This window comes from Mobula hypostoma, chromosome 3 (assembly GCF_963921235.1).
Source record: "Mobula hypostoma chromosome 3, sMobHyp1.1, whole genome shotgun sequence".
Lineage (NCBI taxonomy): Eukaryota > Metazoa > Chordata > Chondrichthyes > Myliobatiformes > Myliobatidae > Mobula > Mobula hypostoma.
In genome coordinates, this window is record NC_086099.1 from 29125032 (window position 1) to 29151692 (window position 26661).

The 26661-nt window shown below is 42.4% G+C and overlaps 1 protein-coding gene across 2 annotated transcripts in view; it reads left to right on the forward strand.

Moving 5' to 3' along the window:
• Positions 1–26661, forward strand: part of LOC134343909 (myosin-IIIb) — a 182234-nt gene that overhangs the window by 73782 nt on the left and 81791 nt on the right. For both annotated transcript variants that reach the window (XM_063042818.1, XM_063042819.1), the window contains exons 6-7: positions 9408–9564; positions 22451–22553. In XM_063042818.1, coding sequence (XP_062898888.1) covers positions 9408–9564; positions 22451–22553 — 260 coding nt within the window. The remainder of the gene's footprint in view (positions 1–9407; positions 9565–22450; positions 22554–26661) is intronic.

The window sequence follows — 26661 nt, forward strand, 5'->3', positions numbered from 1 at the left end:
GTTCGCCAGAGATCAGATAGCTATGTTCCATCTTCATAGAGCTGTTCCTTCATCTTTAGATATTGACTGTGTTGGCATGTGGCCAAGTGGTTAAGGCATCGGTCTAGTGATCTGAAGGTTGCTAGTTCGAGCCTCAGCTGAAGCAGCATGTTGTGTCCTTGAGCAAGGCACTTAACCACACATTGCTCTGCGACGACACCGGTGCCGAGCTGTATCAGCCCTAGTGCCCTTCCCTTGGACAACATCAGTGGTGTGGAGAGGGGAGATTGGCAGCATGGGCAACTGCCGGTCTTCCATCCAAGGCACAAATCCATGGTCTCATGAGACTAATGGATACCTATAAAGATATTGGCTAGTTTGCCACAGCATCAGCAGGTGGCCTTGGCTGTGTCCATTACACAGATCAATTAGGAGAAGTTAGCAGATGAAATTCTTTCATCCATGTTCTTATCTAAGAGTCTCTTAAATGTCCCTAATGTGCCTGTCTCTCTATCACTGAGGACTATTTCAGTGTCTGGGACATGGTCACCGGGACAGTGCTGTCCTACCGATGGTGGAAGCTACTCTCCACTGACAGTTGGACAAAGGGACAGACTGGATGGTGGAAGATTGACCTGCCCACCACTGAAACACATGGTTAGAGCATCTGTCAGACCCACGGCTCAGGGTTTAGAGCATTCCCGGCTGATCTAACCGCCCCCCCCCGCCCCCCGTTGATCAGAATTGCTCATTGGACACCAAAACATTCTCACACCACCCGCCCGCCCCCCCCCCCACCTTAGAGCCAGCTCCCACACAGCAGGAGCCATCTCTCAGAGATGCCCTTTGTACTGTCCCACATCTGAGCTGCTATTTTTACGTGGGTTGCTGCTACACTCCTCCAGCTCCTTGCCCTCGTCTACTGTCTAGACATACTATGCTGATCTCTACTGGGGCTCACAGTGAAAGTCTTCCCTCTCCCTTTAGATCAGGGTGCTAGGTTGGAGGGCGTTGCACAGATCAGTCAAGCTCAATAGACTGTCAGACTCCTGGGTCACCTACCATTTCTGTGTCCTCAAGGAGACTGTCTTTCCAGTTTTTCCCTGAGAAACTGCAGCCCTTGTTGGAATATTTGAAGGAACTATCCCTCAACCCTGGATTGCTTTAGCCTACGATCCTGAACTTGGGTATGCTGCATGGGAGGGGATTGCCATTCATAGGTCCAGGCAGTAGGCTCTCAAGGATCTGCCTGAGCTGTCTTGCCACTATGTCTACAGATAATGGAGTTTACAGTGACTGTTGGCTTGTTGAAGGCCTTCCAGTATTGATGAGCATTGCAGGACTGGAATGTATCCTGCACAGTGAGGATCACATCTTAATCCAAAGTTACTGTGAAATTTCTAATTTTCTAAACACAGAGACTCTGAGGAGGAACTTGGTTCGGAGTCCCAACACATTTCATGCAAGTGACTTAATGTTTGTGTTTAAAACCCCATGTGCTATTTACGTTAGTATGTTGGATAATAACTCTTGATGTATTAATTCTAGGTAATGGTAAACATTACTTGTTATGAAAATGGCGACTTGAAATCGTGTATTTACATTTTTTAGAATTTTTTATCAATAACATATTTTGAAATTTAAAAAAAAGGCTTTTTTTCATGGCAAGAGCCATTACTTGTTGATGTTTGAAGACGTTAAAGTGCATGGCACATCACCTGTTATGTCCACGAGTTCTGTAAAAATTTAAGTTGTTGAGGTGACTTAACAGCTGTTATGTGTTTGGAACAGTCAACGAAAAAGTGAACCGAAAGGGCGTTTTGGTTTCCAATGGTTTATGCCTAAGAAAATGCGGTAGGACTATATGTGAATAGTTTAGTTTTCACTGATGTCACAGAGCTGCTATAATCTGAATTTAATTCTAGCCTTGGGTGCAGTCTATGTGAAATCTGCATGTTCTCCCTGTGACTACATCTTTTTTCCCTCCTGCCCATTCCCATACATGTGGGTGAATTGATTACTGCAAATGGGTGAAATGAGGAAAGTTGGGAAAATAGTTTTTATTTATCTAAGATTAAACAGGATTGGGAAAAGGATCTTAATTTGACTTTTATGACGGAAGATTGGATGTGGATATTGAAGTTGGTTAACTTTTCTTCAATTTGTGCTAGCCATTCACTGATTCAATTTAAAATTGTACATCATTATCATTTGACAAAGGAGAGACTTTCTAAAATCTTTCCTAATGTTGATAGTCATTGTTATAGGTGTAAAACTGAGATAGCTACACTGACACATATGTTTTGGTCTTGTTCTATATTGGAACAGTTCTGGAAGTCGGTTTTCTCAACAATTTCTAAAGCACTTAAAATTAATTTACAACCTAATAAATTAACAGTGCTCTTTGGAATAGTTCCTCAAAATATTCATGGTATTTCTGTGTCTGACCAACATGTTATTGCACTTGTTACATTGATAGCTAGGAGGGCCATTTTGTTGAAGTGGAAGGATACATCAGCTCCCACTTTGTCACAATGGTTCTCTCAAGTGATGCTACGTCTTAGTTTGGAGAAAATTAGAAGTCGAACCTTTGAACCTTTATTTGATTTTGAGAAAAGATGGGGCTCATTTGCTCATTATTATCATTTGAGTTAATTGATATTTTTCCATGATCTAATTGTAAATTTTTTTAGTATATTTTCTTGCTGGCAGTTTGATGTTTATTTTTAGAAGCATTCTGTATGACGCATGACTCCGGGGTTGTACACCTAATGGGTTCTTTCTTTTTTCTCTCACTTTTCTGCTTAGTAGGTTTTTTTTGTTATCACAAAATTTTTTTTCAATCTTTAAGATAATTTTTTTGAGGCATTGTAAGTGTTGTTACTTCGATGTACTCATGTTATTTTTCCTGTATATAACAATAAAAGGATTTGAAAAGAAAGAAAATAGATTGTAGGAGATAAGACAAGATACAGGAGCAGAATTAGGCCATTTGGCCCATCATGTCTGGTCTGCCATTTCATCATGGCTGATCCAATATTTATCTCAGCCCCAATCACCTACCATCTCCTTGCATCCCTCCCTAACCTGACCAGTTAAGAATCTCTCACCCTCTGCCTTAAATATACATAAAGACTTGGCCTCCACAGCTGCCTGTGGCAAAGAATTCCTCAGATTCACCACTCTCTGACAAAAGGAATTCCTCCTCATCTCTATTCTAAAAGGACACTCCTCTATCTTAAGCAACACACACAAAATGCTGGAGGAACACTGCAGGCCAAGCAGCATCTATGGAAAAAAGTACAGTCGACGTTTCGGGCCGAGACCCTTCGTCAGGACTAACTGAAAGAAGAGATAGTAAGAGATTTGAAAGTGGGAGGGGGAGGGGCAGATCCGAAATGATAGGAGAAGACAGGAGGAGGAGGGATGGAGCCAAGAGCTGTACAGTTGATTGGCAAAAGGGATATGAGAGGATCATGGGACAGGAGGCCCAGGGAGAAAGAAAAGGGGGAGGGGGGAGAAAACCCATGTTGGAGGAACAACACCTTATATTCTGTCTGGATAGCCTCCAACCTGATGGCATGAACATTGACTTCTCAAACTGCCGCTAATGCCCCACCTCCCCCTTGTACCCCATCCGTTATTTATTTATATACACGCATTCTTTTTTTCTCCCTCTCCTTTTTCTCCCTCTGTCCCTCTCACTACACCCCTTGCCCATCCTCGGGTTTTACTAGCTCTTCTTTCAGTTAGTCCTGACGAAGGGTCTCGGCCCGAAACGTTGACTGTACCTCTTCCTATAGATGCTACCTAGCCTGCTGCGTTCACCAGCAACTTTGGTGTGTGTTGCTTGAAACAATATCAAGTGATTCTTTTTTTTTTGTCTATCCTGCTTGTTATTTTTCAAAGAATTCCAACAGATTTGTCAGGCAAGATTTTTCCTTGAGGAAGCCGTGCTCACTATGGCCTATTTTATCATGTGTCTCCAGGTAGCCTGAGACCTCATCCTTAATAATCAACTCCAATGTCTTCCCAACCACTGAGGTCAGAGTAACTAGCCTATAGCTTTCCTTTCTTCTGTCTGTCTCCTTTCTTGAAGAGTGGAGTGACATACGCAATTTTCCAGTCTTCCAGAACAAATGGTGTTATTGGAACTGATGAAATGTTGTAAAAGCTGCCATAGACTTGTGTTTTGTCAGAAGCTATGAGGTCATTCATAGCTGTTCTCTTCCAGATTTGCCACTCTACCAAGGAAGACTGAATTGTTATTCAATCAGACCAACCAAGGGCTGAAAATAACCGCTTCAGCTGCTAACAACCCAGAATGAATTTCAAAACTACACCTGCACAACAACAGAATCACTTCCCCATGTACACAGAGCCTGCCTCCACATTGGATTTCTTCACTGACTTCTTCCCAAGGCTCATCTCCACAAATCCTATTGAATATTAAGTCTGGCTCATTTATCTGAATGGTCTGACTAATCTCAGCCTCATGATACCTAGTACAACAAAATATTCATCCAATGCTTCCAATTTTGGTAGCCCACTTTTAAAACTGCTTTTATTTAAAAGAAAAGCACCTGAGTGGAGTCTCAAGCAACACACACAAAGTTTGCTGGGGGAACGCAGCAGGCCAGGCAGCATCTACAGGAAGAGGTTAGTCCTGACGAAGGGTCTCAGCTCAAAACGTCAGCTGTACCTCTTCCTATAGATGCTGCTTGGCCTGCTGCTTTCCACCAGCATTTTGTGTGTGTTGCTTGAATTACCAGCATCTGCAGATTTCCTCGTGTTTGAGTGGAGTCTGTCCTCTGATAGATTAGGCATCAATCTAGTTTGAGATTTGCTCAATCCAGTCTAATGAGAAACAGGTCCCTCAAGGCATTTTTGCCTTCTTTGGCTTGCCTTTACCGAGTCAACCTTTCGTTCTCTTACAGGTAGGAATGAGTTCATTTTGGAGTATGTAGAGTAACCCTGTAATCTCATTTCCATGCGCTCTCCCTGTAGCTACGTCAAACTTTCCATTTCAAATATTTATTGTTCCCATTTGAGTGCCTTGATTTTAATCTGCCCAAACTAGAGTGTATCCCAGACCATAAGTCACTCTCTACATTTGTGAAAGGGATTGTGTCACATTGGCTATTTAGCCAGTTACCATCACTGGGACTGGTATAGAATGTGAGCATTAGAGAAATTAAGAGTTGTTTTTGGGGCTGAGAGCAAAGAATACAGATGAGCATACCTTTCTAAATTTGGTTTGCGAACAAGTAAGCCAAAGACAATGTGAATACTTAGTTGAAGGCTCAAGAAGTCACTCTCTCACAAGTCAGAGGGTGAGATTCATTTCCTAGTGGCAAATTTATTTATTTATTTGTTTAGAGATATAGCACAGAATAGACCCTTCCGGCCCTTTGAGCTGCACCGCCTAGGAGCTCCCCCGACAACCCCAATTTAACCATAATCTATTCACAGGACAATTTCCATAACCTATTGGCCTACCTGGTACATCTTTGTGGGAGGAAACTGCATGACCCGGGGGAAAATCCATGCATTCCAAGGCACTGGAATTGAGCTTCAAACCCCGGAATGCCCAAGCCATAATAGCGTTGGAATAACCGCTACACTACTGTAATGTAACCGCTCATCAACCAGGTGCTCAGCATCTGCTTGTTGCAAGTGGCTAACCAGTTAACACAACAGGAACTCAAGCTTGTTCTGCTATTCAGTATGGTCTTTTCTGTGCCAGCTCCCCATATCCCTCACTTCCTTGATTCTTGAAATGTATCTTTCTCTGTCTTAAGCACTTTTTTTTAAAGATTGGCTTTATTTGTCACATGTCGATCGTAACATTGAGACATCAAAACATAGTGAAATGTGTCACTTCCATCATCATTTACAATGTGCTGGGGCAGGCTGCAAGTGTCGTCACGCTTCCAGTGCCAACATACCATGCCCACTAACTCTAAATGTACATCTTTGGAATATGAACCTAGAACATAGAAATCTACAGCACATTACAGGCCCTTCGGCCCACAATGTTGTGCCGACCATATAACCTACTCCAGAAGCTGCCTAGAATTTCCCTGGCACGTAGCCCTTTATTTTTCTAAGCTCCATGTACCTATCTAAGAGACTCTTAAAAGACCCTATTGTATCCGCTTCCACCACTGCTGCTGGCAGTGCATTCCACACACCCACCACTCTCTGTGTGAACAACTTACCCCTGACATCCCCTGAGTACCTATTTCCAAGCACTTTAAAACTTTAAAGCACCTCGTGTTAGCAATTTCAGCCCAGGGAAAAAGCCTCTGGCTAGCCGCACGATCAACGCCACTCATCTTGTATAGCTTCATCAGGTCACCTCTCATCATCTGTCGCTTCAAGGCGAAAAGGCCAAGTTCTTCTCATAAGGTACGCCCTCCAGTCCAGGCAACATCCTTGTAAGTCTCCTCTGCACTCTCTGTATAGTACCCATATTCTTCCTGTAGTGAGGTGACCAGAATGGAACACAGTACTCCAAGTGGAGTCTGGCCAAGGTCTTAAATAGCTGTAACATTACCTCACAGCTTTTGAACTCAATCCCACATTTCATGAATGCCAACACAACATACGACTTCTTGACAACACTGTCAACCTGTGCAGCAGCTTTGAGTGTCCTACGGACACGGGCCTCGAGACCTCTCAGATCGTCCGCACTGCCAAGAGTCTCACCATTGAAATTATCTTTCTTTCTTTTTTAATCTTTTTACTAGTTTTCAAGTTCATAAACATAATAACAATAGTGATATAAAGAGATTGGAATTACATTATTGATAATAAACATAGAGAAGAGAAACTACAAATAGTACGAGTGTAATAAATTTCCAAACTCTTGATATAATTAATCATGAAGAGAAAAAAAATAAAAAGAAAAAAATATCACAAAGAAAAACCCCAAAAAAACAAGAAAAAAAACCAAACAGCCAAAGCAGGGCTGTTATATCCAATATATTAGATCGAATACATTCATTAATGTCGCCAACTCTGCTCCTCTATTCATATATTCTAAGTTAATAAAAAGGATTCGGAAAAAGTCATCATATTGAAAATATTGAATAAATGGCTTCCAAATCGCTTCAAATTTAACTGAAGGATCAAAAATGAGACTTCTGATTTTTTCTAAATTTAAACATGATATAGTTTGAGAAAACCATTGAAATGTAGTAGGAGGATTGGTCTTTTTCCAATTCAATAAAATAGATCTATCTGGCCTTTAATGTAACAAATGCGATCATACGACAGGCTGAAGAGGATAAACAGCTATGTTCCATCATTGGCAAACCAAAAATTGCCGTAATAGGATGGGGTTATAAAATGAAACGCAAAACTGTTGAAATGATATCAGAGATATCTTTGCAAAATTTTTCCAAGAGAGGGCAGGACCAGAACATATGAGTCAAAGAGGCCACCTCAGAGTGACATCTGTCACAAATAGGATTTATATGGGAGTAAAAACAAGCTAGTTTATCTTTAGAAATGTGGGCCCTACGTACTACCTTAAATTGTATCAGCGTATGTTCAACACATATAAAGGAAGAACTAACTATTTGAAAAATTTTCTCCCATTTCTGTATAGGTAGGTGAAGTTGAAGTTTCCTTTCCCATTCATTTTTAATTTTAACAGATATACTTGGCTGTATTTTTAATTATATCATAAATAGTTGTTATTAATCCCTTCTGATAAAGATTTAAGCCTAAAATTTTTATTAATATTATATTTCGTCATCAAATTTGACCCACCAAAATGAGAAGAAACTAGTGCACCTGGAGGAAATGCGTGTGGTCATTGGGAAAACATTCACACTCCTTACAGACAGTGGTGGCAATCAAACCCCGATCAGTAATCGCTTGTGCTGTAAAACGATTGCACTAACCACTGCGCTGCTGAGCTGCCTCCTCGAATGACCTAGTATTCATAACCCAATGGTGTAGAAGGCTCTATCACCCTCTGTGAAAGAAAATTTCAACATAGCCCAGTTTTAAATGTCTAGCCCGTCTTGCAACAATGCACCTTCATTTAAGACTCTCCCCTTAATGAAAGCATCTCAACATCTACCCCATCATGCCTGCTCAAGATCTTGTGGGACACAACAATAACCCCACCCCCACCCCCTTCTGTTGAGCTCTGATGCAAACAGATCAAATATATCTAGCTTCTTTAGATAGGACGGTCCTCTCATCTACAGAATGAGCTTGGTGAATCTCCTTTGGGTTGCCTCCATGCTCTCCTTTCTGAAACAGTTTCCAAAACATGGCTGGCATGATTGCGTAGTGGTTAGTGTAATAACATTACGGCACCAGTGACCCAGTTTCAATCCCACAGCTGTCTGTGAGCAGATGATCTTCTCTAGGTGCTCCGGTTTCCTCCCACGTTCTAAAAGACGTACAGATTGTTGGGTTAATTAATCATATGGGTGTAGTGGAGCGGTGTTAGCTCACTGAGTCAGAGGGGCCTGTTACTGTGATGTATTACTCATTCAATAAAACTTCATAAAACTGTTGGCAGCACTCTAGGTGTGGCTCAACAGTTAATTGTGATAAAACCTCTCTTTTTTTAAACCCTTTGTAATAAAGGTCAAGGTGTCCTTATCTACTTGTTCGACCTGTGTACTATCATTTTGTGATTCATGCTCTACAACACCTAAATACTTTGCTCATTTGCATTCTCCCTCCATTTAGATAATTTGTGTGAGAGATGCTTCTGCTAGATAACTTCAGGGCAGCTGAAAACTTGGCAACTGCTCTGGTATGATGTAGTTTAAGCTGGGTGAATGACCCAGCCTGTGGACTCTTGTATTTCCTGTTTTCACTTTTGCCAGTTTGCATTCATTTGCTTTGAGCTGGGGAGCCAACGATCCATTGAATTAATGTGCACCCTGGTTCAGACGAAATGAAATAATGCAACAAATTACTCAATTTAGCATAATGAGACTGTTGGACATCTGATCACTTCCCCAAACAAAGTTTTTTATGTCAATTGGAGCACAATTTACTGTGGAAGGTAATTTTGTTACACTTAAGCTTCCAAAAAGTTTAGAGCTGATGCAATGTTTTTCCTTGAATGTAGTAATTGTATGTAGAAAATAGTTTTAGTTGAGTCTGTCACATATCTGTACGACAGTATGGAAATTAAATCCTTATCTCTCAATGTAGCTCTTCCCCTTCCCATTTACTACAGCCAGGCAGCAATTGTGTAGCTATTTTAATATTTAATTATATTTCAATTGAAATATCCTTTTAGAGTTAGTACATAATTAATGAAGTAGATTGGAGGAAAATCTTGGAAGCTCAGGGACAGTAACAATATGCTGACAAAGAGGATAGTTTGTGATAGTCCATCCATTTGACAGGATAGTTAATTTAATATGTGAATCGTTGCTTTTATCTAGTAAAAGGTGCGAAAATCAATGAATACCTTCTGGAAAAATCCAGAGTTGTGCATCAGGATGAAGGCGAGAAAAATTTCCATATTTTCTACTATATGTTTGCTGGAATATCTCCTGCTGATCAGGAAGTCTATGGTCTTCTGGATCCTAAGTTCTACAGGTAACACCTTATTTCAGAAACTAATTTATTGCATTTTTTTTTATCGTGTGGAAGAAATTACTTTAGTATTCAAATGGGAAAGGCCCCTTGTAGTGTTGTACCAATTTTAATAAATGTTGGTGATTTCAGTTCTTGAAAAACAAAAGGCGCTGAAACTTCACTGGAGGTCAAATGTGCAAATATTTTCAACCCACATCCTCTTTTTGAAAGGCCACTAAAATATAATGGTCCAGTGAAGAGAATCATGTTGAATTACCTGACAGGAATTACATGCACGATCATTTAATTAAATAAAGGTTAAAGATTAGCTTTGTGTGTCGCATACATCGAAATGATGAAATGAGCTATTGGTGTCAATGACCAACACACAGTGGGAGGATATGCTGAGGACCACCTGCAAATGGGACCATGCTTCTGGCGCCAACGTAGCAGGCCAAAAACTTACTAGCCCTTACTAATTTGAACATCTTTGGAATGTGGGAGAGGGGTTGAACCTGAGCACCCAAAGGAAATCCATGCGGTCACGGTGAGAATGTACATACTCCTTACATGCAACGGTGGTACCTTGATCACTGGTGATGTGAAGTGTTGCACTACCTACATGCCACCCCAAAATATATAATGCATAATGCTGTCATAGCAAATTGAATGATATGTAAGACAAGTTTTTACAGTATCTCGGTACCTGCGACAAAACCAAGCTAATTTACTGAAGGGAAATAAAGGGCTGAATTGTGCTGGCTCTTGCCCGTAATTTTAAAGGAACTGCAGGTGTTCAGCTGCTAGCAAGTTTTTCCTGGACTTGGTGATTGGTTGTTATTGCAGTGATGTGTACTAGATACTGTGGTCTAGTGCTGGCTCCGTGTGGAGTTGGTCAGTCAGTCAGTCAGCCAGACTTGGCATGGAATCAGAATCCCTATTCATCTGAATGAAGGTTCCGGAAATGTGGATTGGAGTTTGGTCTTTGAACTGTTACATATTGTTTTCATTGTTATTTATGTATTAGTTCACAGCGTTCTAATGTATAAAAGAGGACTGCGTGTCCTCATAATCTAATCTAAATCTAAACATCTAACGACATTAAAAATTACTAAAAAGATAGAAATATAAAAATTCTGTCTTTTTAATAATTTTTAATAATTTACCGCCGTAAAACAAGATACAGACAGACAGAATTTTTATATTTCTATCTTTTTAATAATTTTAATGTCGTTAGATGTTTAGATTTAGATTAGATTATGAGGACACGCAGTCCTCTTTTATTGTCATTTAGTAATGCATGCATTAAGAAATGATACAATATTCCTCTGGTGTGATATCACAGAAACAGGTGTTACGTACCCCGTAACTGGGTTGCCAAACCAGCAGAAATGGATCACTCTGTTGGAGTCTGGAGTACTAGAACTAAGAAAGTTTTATTAAAGAAACAAGCAACACAGTAATCGAAAGGATAATAAATGCAACAATTCAACAATGATAACCACACATGTGCACAGAATTAAGATAACAGCATCAATCAAGCTCTATCGTTGTCTAGGGGTAAATGACCAATTTCAAAATGACTCAAAGTTCAGTCCAGTTTGTAGTTCCGTTCGCAGTAATCGTTGCCATGGCGATGGACAAGGTGGGGGAAGAGAGACAGAATAGGAACAACTGATCATTCAGAACACTGCTTCACTCACAGACCAGCGGGATGGCTCACAGACCAGCGAGATGGCTCACAAACAGCTTTTGGGCAGGTCCTTGGTGATGTCACCTGAGGTCACCGACTGTGACCCCTCCTCCAGATGCGGTCGATCCTCTGCAGTGAACCCGGCACCCAGGCAAGGGCGGACACACACCGGGTTCCCGCTGATCGTACCTTTCCACCCTTGTCGTTGTCTGGGACTTCTCACCCACTCGTGAGAAGCGCACCGCTTCCAGGGTCTCGTTACCTCGGGTGGCGTGTGTGTGTCTTAGCGAACCTGTCCCTTTTTATCCCCCTGCTGGGGTATCGCCTGTCCATCACTTCAAACAGTTCAGGGTTCAAAGGGGGGAGCCGCTCCAGACAGCTCTCCCTCCCACATCCCTTCATTACACATCTCCAGACGCTGCTCCATTGTTCCTTATTTCTCCTTCCCCTGAGGGCAGGTGGCAGACCAACTGCTGATGCCACTGATGCTAGCCCAGGCCAGCAAACATCTTAATTTTATGTGTATTCTCGTAACACTTCCCCCCTTTAAGGATTTTTACCGGGAGGTAAAAATTACAAACATGACTACATTATCTGATACATACACAATATACATCTTTAACAGTTATTTAGCTAATACAGAGTATTTGAAGCTGTCAACACCTTGACAGACAGTCATCACATTTTCTGTTCCTTTTACACGTGTTATTAATAATCCCTTAGACCAGGCTCCAACTCAGCAAACTTCATAGTGGCCAAAAACACTGATGAATTGCGACCAATGTAACCTCTCATTTGGTTTTGTCCCGGACCACAATAACAAGGGTCGTCCCATTCCGACTCAATTTTCTCTCGCAAGGGCTTAGTAGGAGGGGGACGGGTATTGACCGCAGAGTTATTGCAAAACTTCCTGCAGTACCCCACCATCTCCAAAAGCCTTCTGAGGGCCCTCTTGTCTGTCGGGGTTGGGAGGTCAGCGATAGCCTGCACTGTAGCTTGCATCACTGCCAGCTGCCCCTGTGTCACCACAATTCCCAGGTAAGTGACTCTCGTGTGGCCGAATTCATTTTTTTCAAGGTTCACTATCAAACTGGCTTCAGACAGCCGTGTTAAATTGCCAATACACACCTCTGTGTTCATCAGCCCTTTAGTCACTGAATTACTCGAAAAATATGGGTGTTGTTTACTTGGCTGCCCTATTGTAACAGACATAACCCAACGTCCCAGTTCTTTGCATTTCCTCGGGACAATCAAACACATGGGTGCGAGTCGTTTAATTACTCCTTCGGGGATTAAGGGAGAGACCTTATCAGTAGACCTGGCCAAAACAATAGCCTTCTCCCATCTGACCGATCCCATCCTAATCTTTTCAAAATGGTTTTTTCCTCTTAGCAGGGGGCCCCTAGCTTCATTGATTTCCACGCTAACACCGACTAGGTTTGTTAGCATATCAAAAGCCGGTGACCGTCTCAGTTCGCGTCGGTCATGATCAATAACATTTTTCCCCCTGGGCAGCCGGTAACTCTCTTTCATGATTCCACCAACTGTTTCCTCCAGCACCGCAAAATGTCCACCGGGGGGTACCTCGTGGGCCATGTTAAAAACCTCATCCCCATAACTCTTTTGCACCACCCCCCACTCCTCAACTGCGGATGCTGTACTTGATTTCCCTTTCTTCCTTAGCACCTCCTTATCCGCACAATAGCTTGTCAAGGCTGTGTCAGAGAGAGCGGTCTCGGCAAAAACCATCAGCCCCTCGTCTCGCTCCTGCGTCTGCACAAATTCTTTCCTGGCTACTGCTACGTCCGTCCCAGCTCCCTCACTACCTCTTATCTCACTACACCCTGTCTCATACAAGGTTGGCAGAAATGTTTCAGCCAAATTCACCATCGCGGGCGGGGCCTCCATGCTGGCAGGCTGACCCGTCAATCTCACGACTGGGAACACGATTCCTCCGGCGATGTCATTACCGAGCAAGACTTCCACGTCTTTCGTCGGTAATTCGGACCTCACCCCGATCGTGACTAGTCCAGAGACCAGGTTGCTCTGTAAATGTATCTGGTGCAAAGGGACTGACTCTGTCCCTTCCCCAACACCTTTGACCTCTACCTCCCCAGTCTGGGTCTCTGAGCTAAACTCTAATACACTCTTCAGTATTAGTGACTGACACGCTCCCGTGTCTCTCCAGATCCGCACTGGAACTGGTTTTAACCTCTCCTTCACTGACACCAGTCCGGCCGAGATAAACCTCTCGCGCCCTTCCTGGACTTTTTCAGACCTGTCCTTCCCTAGCGGTTCGCTTAACAGCTCAATACAGCCATTCAAAATTTCCGCTTTTCCTTTCCCCGTCTCCTTCCTTGGGGCAAAGCACCTGGACGCAAAGTGTCTGACTTTCCCACAATTATAACAGACGACCCCAGGAGACTTCCTACCAGACTGCTCCCGGTCTACCTTATCCTTTTCACTAGTCCCCGGCTTACTTTCTGACTTTTCCGGTGGACTCTCCCCGCCGTCCTGACTACCCTTCTGGTAGCCTTTACTCGGGGCAAACTTCATTTTATGCGTCAACGCATACTCATCCGCTAACTTAGCAGTTGCGGCTAACGTGGCTGCCTCTTTCTCATCGAGGTAGGGTCTCATACCCTCAGGGACACAACCTTTAAACTGCTCAATCAGAATCAGCTGCAGCAGTCTGTCATAATCCCCTTCTACCTCTTTCGAGGCGCACCAACGCTCACAATATGTTTGCATCTCGCGAGCAAACTCCAAATACGTGCGGTCCCACCGCTTCCTCGCATTCCGGAACCTCTGCCGGTATGCCTCCGGGACCAACTCATAAATCCTGAGGATGGCCTCTTTCACCACCTCATACCTCTGGGCATCTTCCGCGGATAAAGCGGAGTAAGCTTGTTGGGCTTTCCCTTTCAGTACACTCTGAAGTAAAACAACCCACTTATCCCTTGGCCAGTCCTGACTTATGGCCACTTTTTCGAAATGGAGAAAGTACCGATCCACATCGGTATCGTCAAATGGGGGAACCAGCCTAACCTCCTGGGTCGCCCGGAACCCTCCACCTTGGTTCGGCACGAGCCCCTGCTCGGCCCTTATCCTTAACTTTTCCAACTCGAATTCCCTTTCCCTCTGTTTCTCCTCTCTCTCCAACTGTCTGTCCCTCTCTCTCTCTTCTCTCTCCAACTGTCTTTCTCTCTCTTGCCTTTCTACCTCTCTCTCTTTCTCTTCGTGTTCTAACTGCCGTACCCGGAACTCGTGCTCGAGTCTCAGTTTTTCAAGCTGTACCTGTACTGCGTCTCCAGCAGGTTTTTCAACAGACACCTCCCCCAGCTCACCTTGGGGAAACACACCTTTAGATACATAGTGCTCTACAATAGCTCTGTGTATCTCCTCTCTCCTCATTGTCGACTTCACCTTAGAAAGATTCAACCGTTTGGCCACAGCTAACAATTCCGATTTCCTGGCATCCTCTAATGCCTCCAAGGTCGGCGCCTTTATAAATTCCTCAACCTCCATTTCTGCTGTTTGTCTTTTCTTTCTTTCGGGAATTTTAACCCAATCAATTTACTCCGTCCCAAATTTAGCGTTCAAAATCGCGGACGAGAACTCCACTTATGTTACGTACCCCGTAACTGGGTTGCCAAACCAGCAGAAATGGATCACTCCGTTGGAGTCTGGAGTACTAGAACTAAGAAAGTTTTATTAAAGAAACAAGCAACACAGTAATCGAAAGGATAATAAATGCAACAATTCAACAATGATAACCACACATGTGCACAGAATTAAGATAACAGCATCAATCAAGCTCTATCGTTGTCTAGGGGTAAATGACCAATTTCAAAATGACTCAAAGTTCAGTCCAGTTTGTAGTTCCGTTCGCAGTAATCGTTGCCATGGCGATGGACAAGGTGGGGGAAGAGAGACAGAATAGGAACAACTGATCATTCAGAACACTGCTTCACTCACAGACCAGCGGGATGGCTCACAGACCAGCGAGATGGCTCACAAACAGCTTTTGGGCAGGTCCTTGGTGATGTCACCTGAGGTCACCGACTGTGACCCCTCCTCCAGATGCGGTCGATCCTCTGCAGTGAACCCGGCACCCAGGCAAGGGCGGACACACACCGGGTTCCCGCTGATCGTACCTTTCCACCCTTGTCGTTGTCTGGGACTTCTCACCCACTCGTGAGAAGCGCACCGCTTCCAGGGTCTCGTTACCTCGGGTGGCGTGTGTGTGTCTTAGCGAACCTGTCCCTTTTTATCCCCCTGCTGGGGTATCGCCTGTCCATCACTTCAAACAGTTCAGGGTTCAAAGGGGGGAGCCGCTCCAGACAGCTCTCCCTCCCACATCCCTTCATTACACATCTCCAGACGCTGCTCCATTGTTCCTTATTTCTCCTTCCCCTGAGGGCAGGTGGCAGACCAACTGCTGATGCCACTGATGCTAGCCCAGGCCAGCAAACATCTTAATTTTATGTGTATTCTCGTAACACAGGACAGACCAAGACTGAAAAACTGACAAAAACCACATAATTATAACATATAGTTACAACAGTACAACAATACCATAACTTGATGAAGAACAGGCCATGGCACAGTAAAAAAAGAAGATTAAAGTCTCTCGAAAGTCCCACATCTCACGCAGACGGGAGAAGGAAGAAAACTCTCCCTGCCATGCCCGACCGTAGTCTGACTCTGAGTCATCCAAAAACTTCAAGCTCTGATCAGCCCTCTGACATCGAGTACCGAGCGCCATCTCTGCCGAACACTTCGACCTCAGTCTCGGTCGCCAGCTGCAGGCAAAACCAGGATATTTTATTATCAAGGATATTTTATTACCCGGGATATTTTATTATCAGGGATATTTTAAAAATCTGTAGCCTCAGAACCTTTATCAGGTTGAGGCTCTATCCCAGCCTTACTTCGGTCAAAGTTTTGGAGTATTCCAAGGCAAGACCCCAGGGGTAGGGCGGCTGAGGCCTCCTGAGCCTCACTCAGTGCCTTCAGGTTTGGGAGACCCAGTATAATTGGCTGCGTGCACCATGCAGGTGTGGTGGATGAGCTTGGGCAGCAGACCGAATTGGTCACTCTTGAACAAGGCTTGGATTCCAATAATCTTTTATAACTTGCCAGTCGTTCATCAACGAATATGAGGTTATTGTGAATGGCACCATGGCTCATCTAGTAGATCTGCAGTCTCACTGCTCCACTAACCCAGTATCAATCCTGACCCTGGCAGCTGTTTAGATGGAGTTTGCATGGTTTCACTGTCCCAGCATGTACTTCCTTCCAGTGCACTTGTTTCTACCAGTTCTAAAGGCGTGTGGGTCAGTAGGTTAATATGCCAGTGTAAATTGCCCTTTGTGTGTAGGTGAGTAGTTGAATCTAGGGGCAGTTGATGGAAATGTAGAGAGAATAGATTGGGATTAGTGCCCATGGGTGCTTGTTGATTAGCACAGATGCAGTGGGCCAAATGGCCTCTTTTATTTCTCCTATCTGACCTTACGATTCTATTTTCAAAATTTGCTGAATTAATTTTCCTTTTTTATTGCACATTTGAAGCCAAAAACTTATTTTCAAAAGACGAAATTAAGTGAATATAGATGGAATGCTTACTTGTGTACAATATCTCCAGCTGTATAACTGTGCTAATATCCCTGAAGTTTAGCTCAGAAAGCAAGCTAACTGCTCCTTCACCACATTGCTTCTTCCTGGTGCTAGTTTTCAAGAGTTGTTCTCATTTGCAAACTAACGCAAAGGTCAGTGGAGCAGTTAGGCAGTAGTTCTACTAGATGAGTCACTGTGCCACTCACAAAAACTTCATATTTTCATTGAGAAATGACTGGCAAGTTATAAAAGATTATTGGAGTCCAAGCCTTGTTGAGAGTGACCAATCGGGTCTGCTGCCCAAGCTCATCCACCACACCTGCATGGCGCACGCAGCCAATCATACTGGGTCTCGCAAACCCAAAAGCACTGAGTGAGGCTCAGGAGGCCTCTCGGCCCATGGGGTTCAGAGCTGCTCTTTGTAGCACACTCTAGGCCAGGGGTTCCACCCTTTTTTATTCCATGGACCAATACCATTAAGCGGTCATGTTCAGAGCTGTGATGCTTTCTATGGTGCATCTATAAAAGTTGGTGAGGGTCAACAGGCACAAGCTGCATTTCTTTACCTACTTGAGGAAGTGGAAGTGTAGCACCTTCTCGTCTATGGTGTTTTATGTGGTTGGAGAAGGACAGGAAATTAGTGATGTTTACACCTAGAAACCTGAAGCTGCCAACCCTCTCGACCTCTGCCCCAATGACATACACAAAAGCATGTGCTCCATCCGACTTCCTGAAGTCAATGACTATAGAACATAGAATAGTACAGCACAGTACAGGCCCTTCAGCCCACATTGTTGTGCCAACCCTCAAACCCTGCCTCCCCTATAACCCCTCACCTTAAATTCCTCCATATACCTGTCTAGTAGTCTCTTAAATTTATCTGCCCCCACCACTGACTCAGGCAGTGCATTCCATGTACCAACCACTCTCTGAGTAAAAAAACTTTCCTCTAATATCTCCCTTGAACGTCCAACCCCTCACCTTAAAGCCATGTCGCCTTGTATTGAGCAGTGGTGCCCCAGGGAAGAGGCGCTGGCTATCCAGTCTATCTATTCCTCTTAATATCTTGTATAATTCTATCATGTCTCCTCTCATCATCCTCCTCTCCAAAGAGTAAAGCCCTAGCTCCCTTAATCTCCGATCATAATCCATACTCTCTAAACCAGGCAGCATCCTGGTAGATCTCCTCTGTACCCTTTCCAATGCTTCCACATCCTTCCTATAGTGAGGCAACCAGAACTGGACACAGTACTCCAAGTGTGGCCTAACCAGAGTTTTATAGAGCTGCATCATTACCTCGCAGCTCTTAAACTCTATCCCTCGACTTATGAAAGCTAACACGCTATAAGCTTTCTTAACTACCCTATCTACCCGTGAGGCAACTTTCAGGGATCTGTGGACATGTACCCCCGGATCCTTCTGCTCCTCCACACTACCAAGTATCCTGCCATTTACTTTGTACTCTGCCTTGGAGTTTGTCCTTCCAAAGTGTACCACCTCAGACTTCTCTGGGTTGAACTCCATCAGCCCATTTCTGCATCCTATCAATGTCTCTCTGCAATCTTCGACAATCCTCTACACTATCTACAACACCACCAACCTTTGTGTCGTCTGCAAACTTGCCAACTCACCCTTCTACCCCCACATCCAGGTCGTTAATAAAAATCACAAAAAGTAGAGGTCCCAGAACTGATCCTTGTGGGACACCACTAGTCACAACTCTCCAACCCGAATGTACTCCCTCCACCACAGCCCTCTGCCTTCTGTAGGCAAGCCAATTCTGAATCCACCCGGCCAAACTTTCCTGGATCCCATGCCTTCTGACTTTCTGAATAAGCCTGCCATGCAGAACCTTGTCAAATGCCTTACTAAAATCCATATAGATCACATCCACTGCACTACCCTCATCTATGTGCCTGGTCACCTCAAAGAACTCTATCAGGCTTGTTAGACATGATCTGCTCTTCAGGAAGCCATGCTGACTGTCCCTGATCAGACCATGATTCTCTAAATGCCCATAGATCCTATCTCTAAGAATATTTTCCAGCAGCATTCCCACCACAGCCGTAAGGCTCACTGGTCTATAATTACCCGGACTATCCCTACTACCTTTTTTGAACAAGGGGACAACATTTGCCTCCCTCCATCATCCGGTACCATTCCCGAAGACAACGAGGACATAAAGATCCTAGCTAGAGGCTCAGCAATCTCTTTCCTCACCTCGTGGAGCAGCCTGGGGAGTATTCTGTCAGGCCCCGGGGACTTAGCCGTCCTAATGTATTTTAACAACTCCAACACTTCCTCTCCCTTAATATCTACATGCTCCAGAACATCAACGTCACTCGTATTGTCCTCACCGTCATCAAGTTCCCTCTCATTGGTGAATACTGAAGAGAAGTATTCATTGAGAACCTCGATCACTTCCACAGCCTCTAGGCACATCTTCCCACCTTTATCTCTAATCAGTCCTACCTTCACTCCTGTCATCCTTTTGTTCTTCACATAATTGAAGAATGCCTTGGGGTTTTCTTTTACCCTACTCGCCAAGGCCTTCTCATGCTCCCTTCTTGCTCTTCTCGGCCCCTTCTTAAGCTCCTATCTTGCTACCCTATATTCCTCAATAGACCCATCTGATCCTTGCTTCCGAAACCTCATGTATGCTGCCTTCTTCCACCTGACTAGATTTTCAACCTCACTTGTCACCCATGGTTCCTTCACCCTACCATTCTTTATCTTCCTCACTGGGACAAATTTATCCCTAACATCTTGCAAGAGATCTCTAAACATTGACCACATGTCCATAGTAGATTTCCCTGCAAAAACATCATCCCAATCCACACCCGCAAGTTCTAGCCTTATAGCCTCATAATTTGCCCTTCCCCAATTAAAAATTTTCTTGTCCTGTCTGATTCTATCCTTTTCCATGATAATGCTAAAGGCCAGGGAGCAGTGGTCACTGTCCCCCAGATGCTCACCCACTGGGAGATCTGTGACCTGATTCGGTTCGTTACCTAATACTAGATCTAGTATGGCATTCTCCCTAGTCGGCCTGTCAACATACTGTGACAGGAATCCGTCCTGGACATACTTAACAAACTCTGCCCCATCTAAACCATTGGAACTAATCAGGCGCCAATCAACATTAGGGAAGTTAAAGTCACCCATGATAACAACCCTGTTATTTTTGCACCTTTCCAAAATCTGCCTCCCAATCTGTTCCTCGGTATCTCTGCTGCTACCAGGGGGCCTATGGAATACTCCCAATAAGGTAATGCCACCCCTCCTTCCCTTTTGACCAGCCCTCTTGTTTTGCTGATGTTGAGGGAAAGCTTACAGTGAGAACCAGTCATGACTTATCAAATTTTCCTTAGATCTTCTTTTAAGGACAATGCCATCTATTCCTGTCTTACCATTGGCTCTCTGTTTTTAAAATTATGTTTTAATATTTTAATAGAATAAGACTGAACTTTGGGCAGTGGCGGAAGGGGTGCTAAATTGACGAAAGCCATTTTCAGTAGTATTAGGCAGGAGCTGAGAAAAGGCATTTGGGAGCTTCTGTTATTGGGAAGATCCACGTCTGACAGGTGAGAATTGTCTAAAGGCCAGCTAGTCAGAATAACGTATTCCTGTGAGGAAGAAAGACAAGGATTGTAAAGTTCAAGAAAATTGGATGATGTGAGATGTAAATTTACTCAGAGTGAAAAAGGAAGCTTGTGTGAGGATTAGGAAGCTGAAACCAAACAGAGCCCCTGAGGAATGAAAAAACAGAAAAATTTAAACAGGGAATCAGGAGGGCTAAAAGGGAACATGAAATCGGATAAGAAGAATGGGAAACAGTTTAGGGATAAGAGAATCTTTAGGAGTTTAAGATCATTAGTGTGGTTAACAAATAATGCAATTTTTGATTTTGTTAGTTAATACTAAAATTTATTTAGAAAATGGAACTATTAGGATGCACATTTTAAATATCCATACTTTTTAATCAGTTTCAACATATTGTGGGATAATACCAAAGAGAAAGTATTTCCTCTACCATCTTTTACACGCATCTATTTTTTCACAATATACCACCCTCAGATTGATTTTCTTGCAGGCATTCATAGTAACCACAACAAACAACAGAATTATGAAATGTCCTTGGTAAGTAGGATTAAAGAGAATCCTACTGCATCTTATCCATATGTTTAAAAACAACAACCTAGCTAGCAAGTGGATAAGTGAACTCAAGAATGAAGAAGGGGATTTATGCCTGGCGACAAAGGAAACAGATGCCAAACGAGTACTTTGCATGAATATTCACCAAGTAGAAGGTCATGGAGCATAATGAGATCAGCGAGGGGGGTGTCGATGTACTAGGGCATGTTGATACCAAGAAGGTGGTGTTGAATTTTAAAAATCTAAATTAGTCGCCATGGCTTGATAGAATCTATTCCAGGTGTTGAGAGGGATACCAAGAGGTTGTGGAGCACTTGACAGCAACCTTTATTTCCTCTTTATTTCAGTGGAATAGCAAATGTGTGCGCTTATTTAAGAAGGGCACAAACCAGAGGCCAGACACACTTGGTCAGTTTTCTCTGGAGTGTCAGATGCTAAGGACTGACCTGATTGAAGCATATTAAATTATGAGGGCCATAAGAGCCAGTCATGTATTTTTTCCCCAGGGTGGAGATGTCAGGTATGGATTTAAGGAGAGAGGGGGAAAGCTTAAAGGAGATCGAGAAGCAAGTTGTAATTTACAGAATGAGTTATACCTGGAGGATATTACCAGGGGAGGTGGTGGAGGCGAATACAAAAACTATTTAGTCAGGCATTTGAACAGGTAGGAGATGACGGGATATAGACTATTTGTAGGCAGGTGGAATTAGTTAATTTAGCACCATGGTTGGCATGTACCTCACAGGCTGTTCCTGTGCTGTATTGCTCTGTTTTCTCAAGAAGAAGTATCATTAACCAGTTTTTGTTAGTGACTGTGATAAATCAATCTTATTATTCTTTGCAGATTCATTTCCTAAATTAATTAGAGGTTTGTCTTTGTCAATGGATTAAACATTGCTAACCCAGATTCAAAAAATTGACACCTACATTTGTTCCAAAGATTTGTTTTCGTGCAGTTGGCTATTGTACATTTGTACAGTAGCAATGTAAGGTGTGAAACAAGCTCCAGAAGTCTATGCTTTAGTTTATTTGCTTCAGATTTCCTCAAAGGTTTGTTATTGTGCTGTCTTTAGTCCTGTTACTATATACCGACCCACCCTTTCAACTACACGCTTTGATAATAAATGTGCTTTGAATCTTTGAAAAGTTTAAAACAACATTGAAAGGCTTTACCTGCATGTTTCAACTGTAGTATGAACAGTAATAATAATAACTTATTTATAGAGCACTTTTCATACAAACAATGTAGTACAAAGTGATTTACAATGGGATAAAGTGCAGAGATGAAAATAAAAGACAAAACGATGTTAGTTAAAAGCAAGATCAATCAGTTTTGAGCTGGGGTTTTAAAGTATTAACTGAGCACGCATCCTTTATAGTTTTAAGTGTCATTTGAACAGTGTCGTGTGAGATCTGAAAATACAACCCAGTCTTTTCTAGGTACCTAAATCACAAATATGGTTGTGATGAAATCATCCAACTTTGGAACAAGAAATACCATGAAGTATGCAATGCCATGGACATGGTTGGATTTCTCGAGCAGGTAAATCAGCTGTTTCCCGAAATGTTAGTACTTATTTTTAATGCAAAATTGCCGTTGCAAATGTATGCATTTTGGCAGTTAGTGTAAGTGGGTGTATCCAATTGTGGTGCTCTTCTCTCTAAGTACTATTTTGAAATGTTTTCATTATTAATATGCATCCTTCAAAAAATGGAACTTATCTGGTATTTTAAGCACTAAACAAAGTATTAATCTCCATTACAGAGAAGAGAAATAATGAGAGGATTTGATGTGGAGTTATGAGGGAGAAGTTAGAAGACACTGAATTTTGGACCAAACACAACATAGCTCAGTGGCAGTGAACAAAGTCTTTTAAAGAGAAACCATTTACGCTACAGTTTGGGGATAAGAAGATTTTTTTGGAGTTTAAGCGCATTAGTGTGGTTAACAAATAATGCAATTTTTGATTTTGTTGGTTAATACTAAAATTTATTTAGAAAATGTATATATTAGAATGCACACTTTAAATACCCATACTTTTTAATCAGTTTCAACATAATTTGGGATAATACCAAAGAGAAAGTATTTCCTCTGCCAACTTTTACACATATTAATTTTAGAAAAAGCTGAAATCTGATTTGAAAGAATAACTCTTACTTTGACAGCTTCAGGTTCAGACTCTACTGATTTTATTATCTAATGGATTACTTTATAGGCATTGAAATGCTCCATGCTAAAATGTTGGATTCTTATCTATTCCTAGCTTAGCACACCTGAAAATTAATTGCCTTTGCATGCACACATGCATTTAAATTTGTTAAGCATTCCACATCTTTCTTCTCATTCCTACATTGTATTGGAGGGTGTATTTGTGATAGGATGGGGTCAGGGTCAGGCTTAGGCTCAAGATGGAGAGTAGAGAATGCCACTAGGTATGATGTTCCATATCAGCTTTTTGTATTTCCAGGATTTTCTTAAGCAATGTTCTTGGCTTTGAATTTATTTATTATTCATTCAGAACATAAGAAATAGAAGCAGGAGCAGGCCATTTGGACCATCGTGCTTGCACTACCATTCAGTATGGTCATAGCTGAATTTGTATCTTAGTCCCACTTTCCTGCATTAATCCAATCTACAGTGCCTATAAAATGTATTCACTCCCTTGGAAGTTTTCATGTTTTATTGTTTTACAGCATTGCATCACGGTGGATTTAATTTGGCTTTTTTTGACTCTGAACAACAGAAAAAGACTTTTGTGTCAAAGTGAAAACAGCTCTCTGAAAATTGATCTAAATTAATTACAAATATAAAACTCAAAATAATTGATTGTGTAAGTATTCACATTAAATCATCACTGATGCAGCCAATTGGTTTTGGAAGTCACCTAATTAGTTAAATAGAGATCTGTGTGCAGTGAAGACATTTTAATTGATTGTAGTAAAAATATGCCTGTATCTGGAAGGTCTAACTGCTAGTGAGTCAGTACCGTGGCAAAAACTACACCATGGACAAAAGAACACTCCAAGCAACTCCGTGAAAAGTTTATTAAAAACCACAAGTCAGGAGATGGATACAAGAAAATCTCCAAGTCACTGAATATCCCTTGGAGTACAGTTAAGTCAATCATCAAGACATGAAAAGAATATGGCGCAGCTGTAAATCTGCCTAGAGCATCCCATCCTCAAAAACTGAGAGATCGTGCAAGAAGGGGACTAATGAGGAGAGGGGCACCAAGAGACCTATGACAACTCTGCAGGAGTTACAAACTTCACTGGGCTGGGATGGGAGAGACTGCGCATATAACAACTGCTGCCCGGGTGCTTCACCAGTCGCAGCTTTATGGGGGAGTAGCAAAGAGAAAGCCACTGTTGGGAAAAAATTCACACGAAATCTCAGCTAGAGTTTGCCAGAAGACATGTGGGAGACTCTGAAGTCAGCTGGAAGAAGTTTCTATGGTCTAATGAAACCAAAATTGAGCTATTTGGCCATCAGACTAAATGCTATATTTTAAACACCACACATCGTCAAAAACACACCATCCATACCATGAAGCATGGTGGCAGCTGCATCATGCTGTGGGGATGCTTCACTGCAGCAGGCCCTGGAAGGCTTGTGAAGGTAGAGGGTAAAATACAGTGTCCAGTAAAGTACAGAGAAATCCTGGAGGAAAACCTGATGCAGTCTAAAGAGAACTGTGACTTGCAAAAAGATTTATTTTCCGGTAAGACAATGACCCCAAGCATTAAGCCAAAGCTACATAGGAATGGCTTAAAAACAACAAAGTTAATGTCCTGGAGTGGCCAAGTCAGAGTCCAGACCTCAATCCAATTTAGAATTTGTGACAACTTGAAAAGGGTTGTTCACTCATGATCCGCATGCAATCTGACAGAGCTTGAGCAGTTTTGTAAAGAAGAATGGGGAGAAATTGCAGTGTCCAGATGTGCAAAGCTGATAGAGGCCTATCCACACAGACTCAAGGCTGTAATTGCTGCCAAAGGTGCATTAACTAAATACTGACTTGATGGAGGTGAGTAATTATGCAATCAATTATTTTGTGTTTCAAAATTAAAATAAATTTCTACTACTTGGTCTAAATTTATTATAGCTCCGACGTGGAAGTTTTTTTCTGTTGATCAGTGTCAAAAAAGCCAAATTCAATCCACTGTATTTCAATGTTGTAAAATAATAAAACTTGAAATCTTTCAATTTTTTATAGGCACTGTAAGAACATAAAATGTTAGGAGCCTGAGTAGGCCATATCATTCATGTCCAAAGTTCAAAGTACATATACATTTGAAGTCAGAAACTTACATACACCTCAGCCAAATACATTTTAATTCAGTTTTTCACAATTCCTGATATTTAATCCTAGAAAACGTTCCCTGTCTTGGGTCAGTTAGGATCACTACTTTACTTTAAGAATGTTAAATATCAGAATAATAGTAGAGAGAATGATTTACTTCAGCTTTTATTTCTTTCATCACTTTCCCAGTGGGTCAGAAGTTTACATACACTTTGTTAATATTTGGTAGCATTGCCTTTAAATTGTTTAACTTGGGTCAAATGTTTTGGGTAGCCTTCCACAAGCTTCTCACAGTAAGTTTCTGGAATTTTGTTCCATTCCTCCAGACAGAACTGGTGTAACTGAGTCAGGTTTGTAGGCCTCCTTGCTTGCACACGTTTTTTCAGTTCTGCCCACACATTTTATCGGATTGAGATCAGAAAATGATGTCGAGCTGGTTCATCCTTGGGAGCAATTTCCAAACGTCTGAAGGTACCACGTTCATCTGTACAAACAGTAGTACGCAAGTATAAACACCAAGGGACCACGCAGCTGTCATACTGCTCAGGAAGGAGACGCATTCTGTCTCCTAGAGATGAATGTACTTTGGCGCGAAAAGTGCAAATCAATTCCAGAACAACAGCAAAGGACCTTGTGAAGATGCTGGAGGAAACAGGTAGGCAAGTATCTATATCCACAGTAAAACAAGTCCTATATCGACATAACCTGAAAGGCTGCTCAGCAAGGAAGAAGCCACTGCTCCAAAACTGCCATAAAAATGCCAGTGTACAGTTTGCAAGTGCACATGGGGACAAAGATCTTACTTTTTGGACAAATGTCCTCTGGTCTGATGAAACAAAAATTGAAATGTTTGGCCGTGATGACCATCGTTATGTTTGGAGGAGAAAGGGTGAGGCTTGCAAGCGGAAGAACACCATCTGAACTGTGAAGCATGGGGGTGGCAGCATCATGTTGTGGGGGTGCTTTGCTGCAGGAGGGACTGGTGCACTTCACAAAATAGATGGCATCATGAGGAAGGAAAATTATGTGGATGTGTTGAAGCAACATCTCAAGACATCAGCCAGGAAGTTAAAGCTCAGTCGCAAATGGGTCTTCCAAATGGACAATGACCCCAAGCATACCTCCAAAGTTGTGGCAAAATTGCTTAAGGACAACAAAGTCAAGGTATTGGAGTGGCCATCACAAAACCCTGACCTCAATCTGATAGAAAATTTGTGGGCAGAACTGAAAAAGCGTGTGCGAGCAAGGAGGCCTACAAACCTGACTCAGTTACCCCAGCTCTGTCTGGAGGAATGGAACAAGATTCCAGCAACTTACTGTGAGTTGTATCATTCATCATCATGAAGT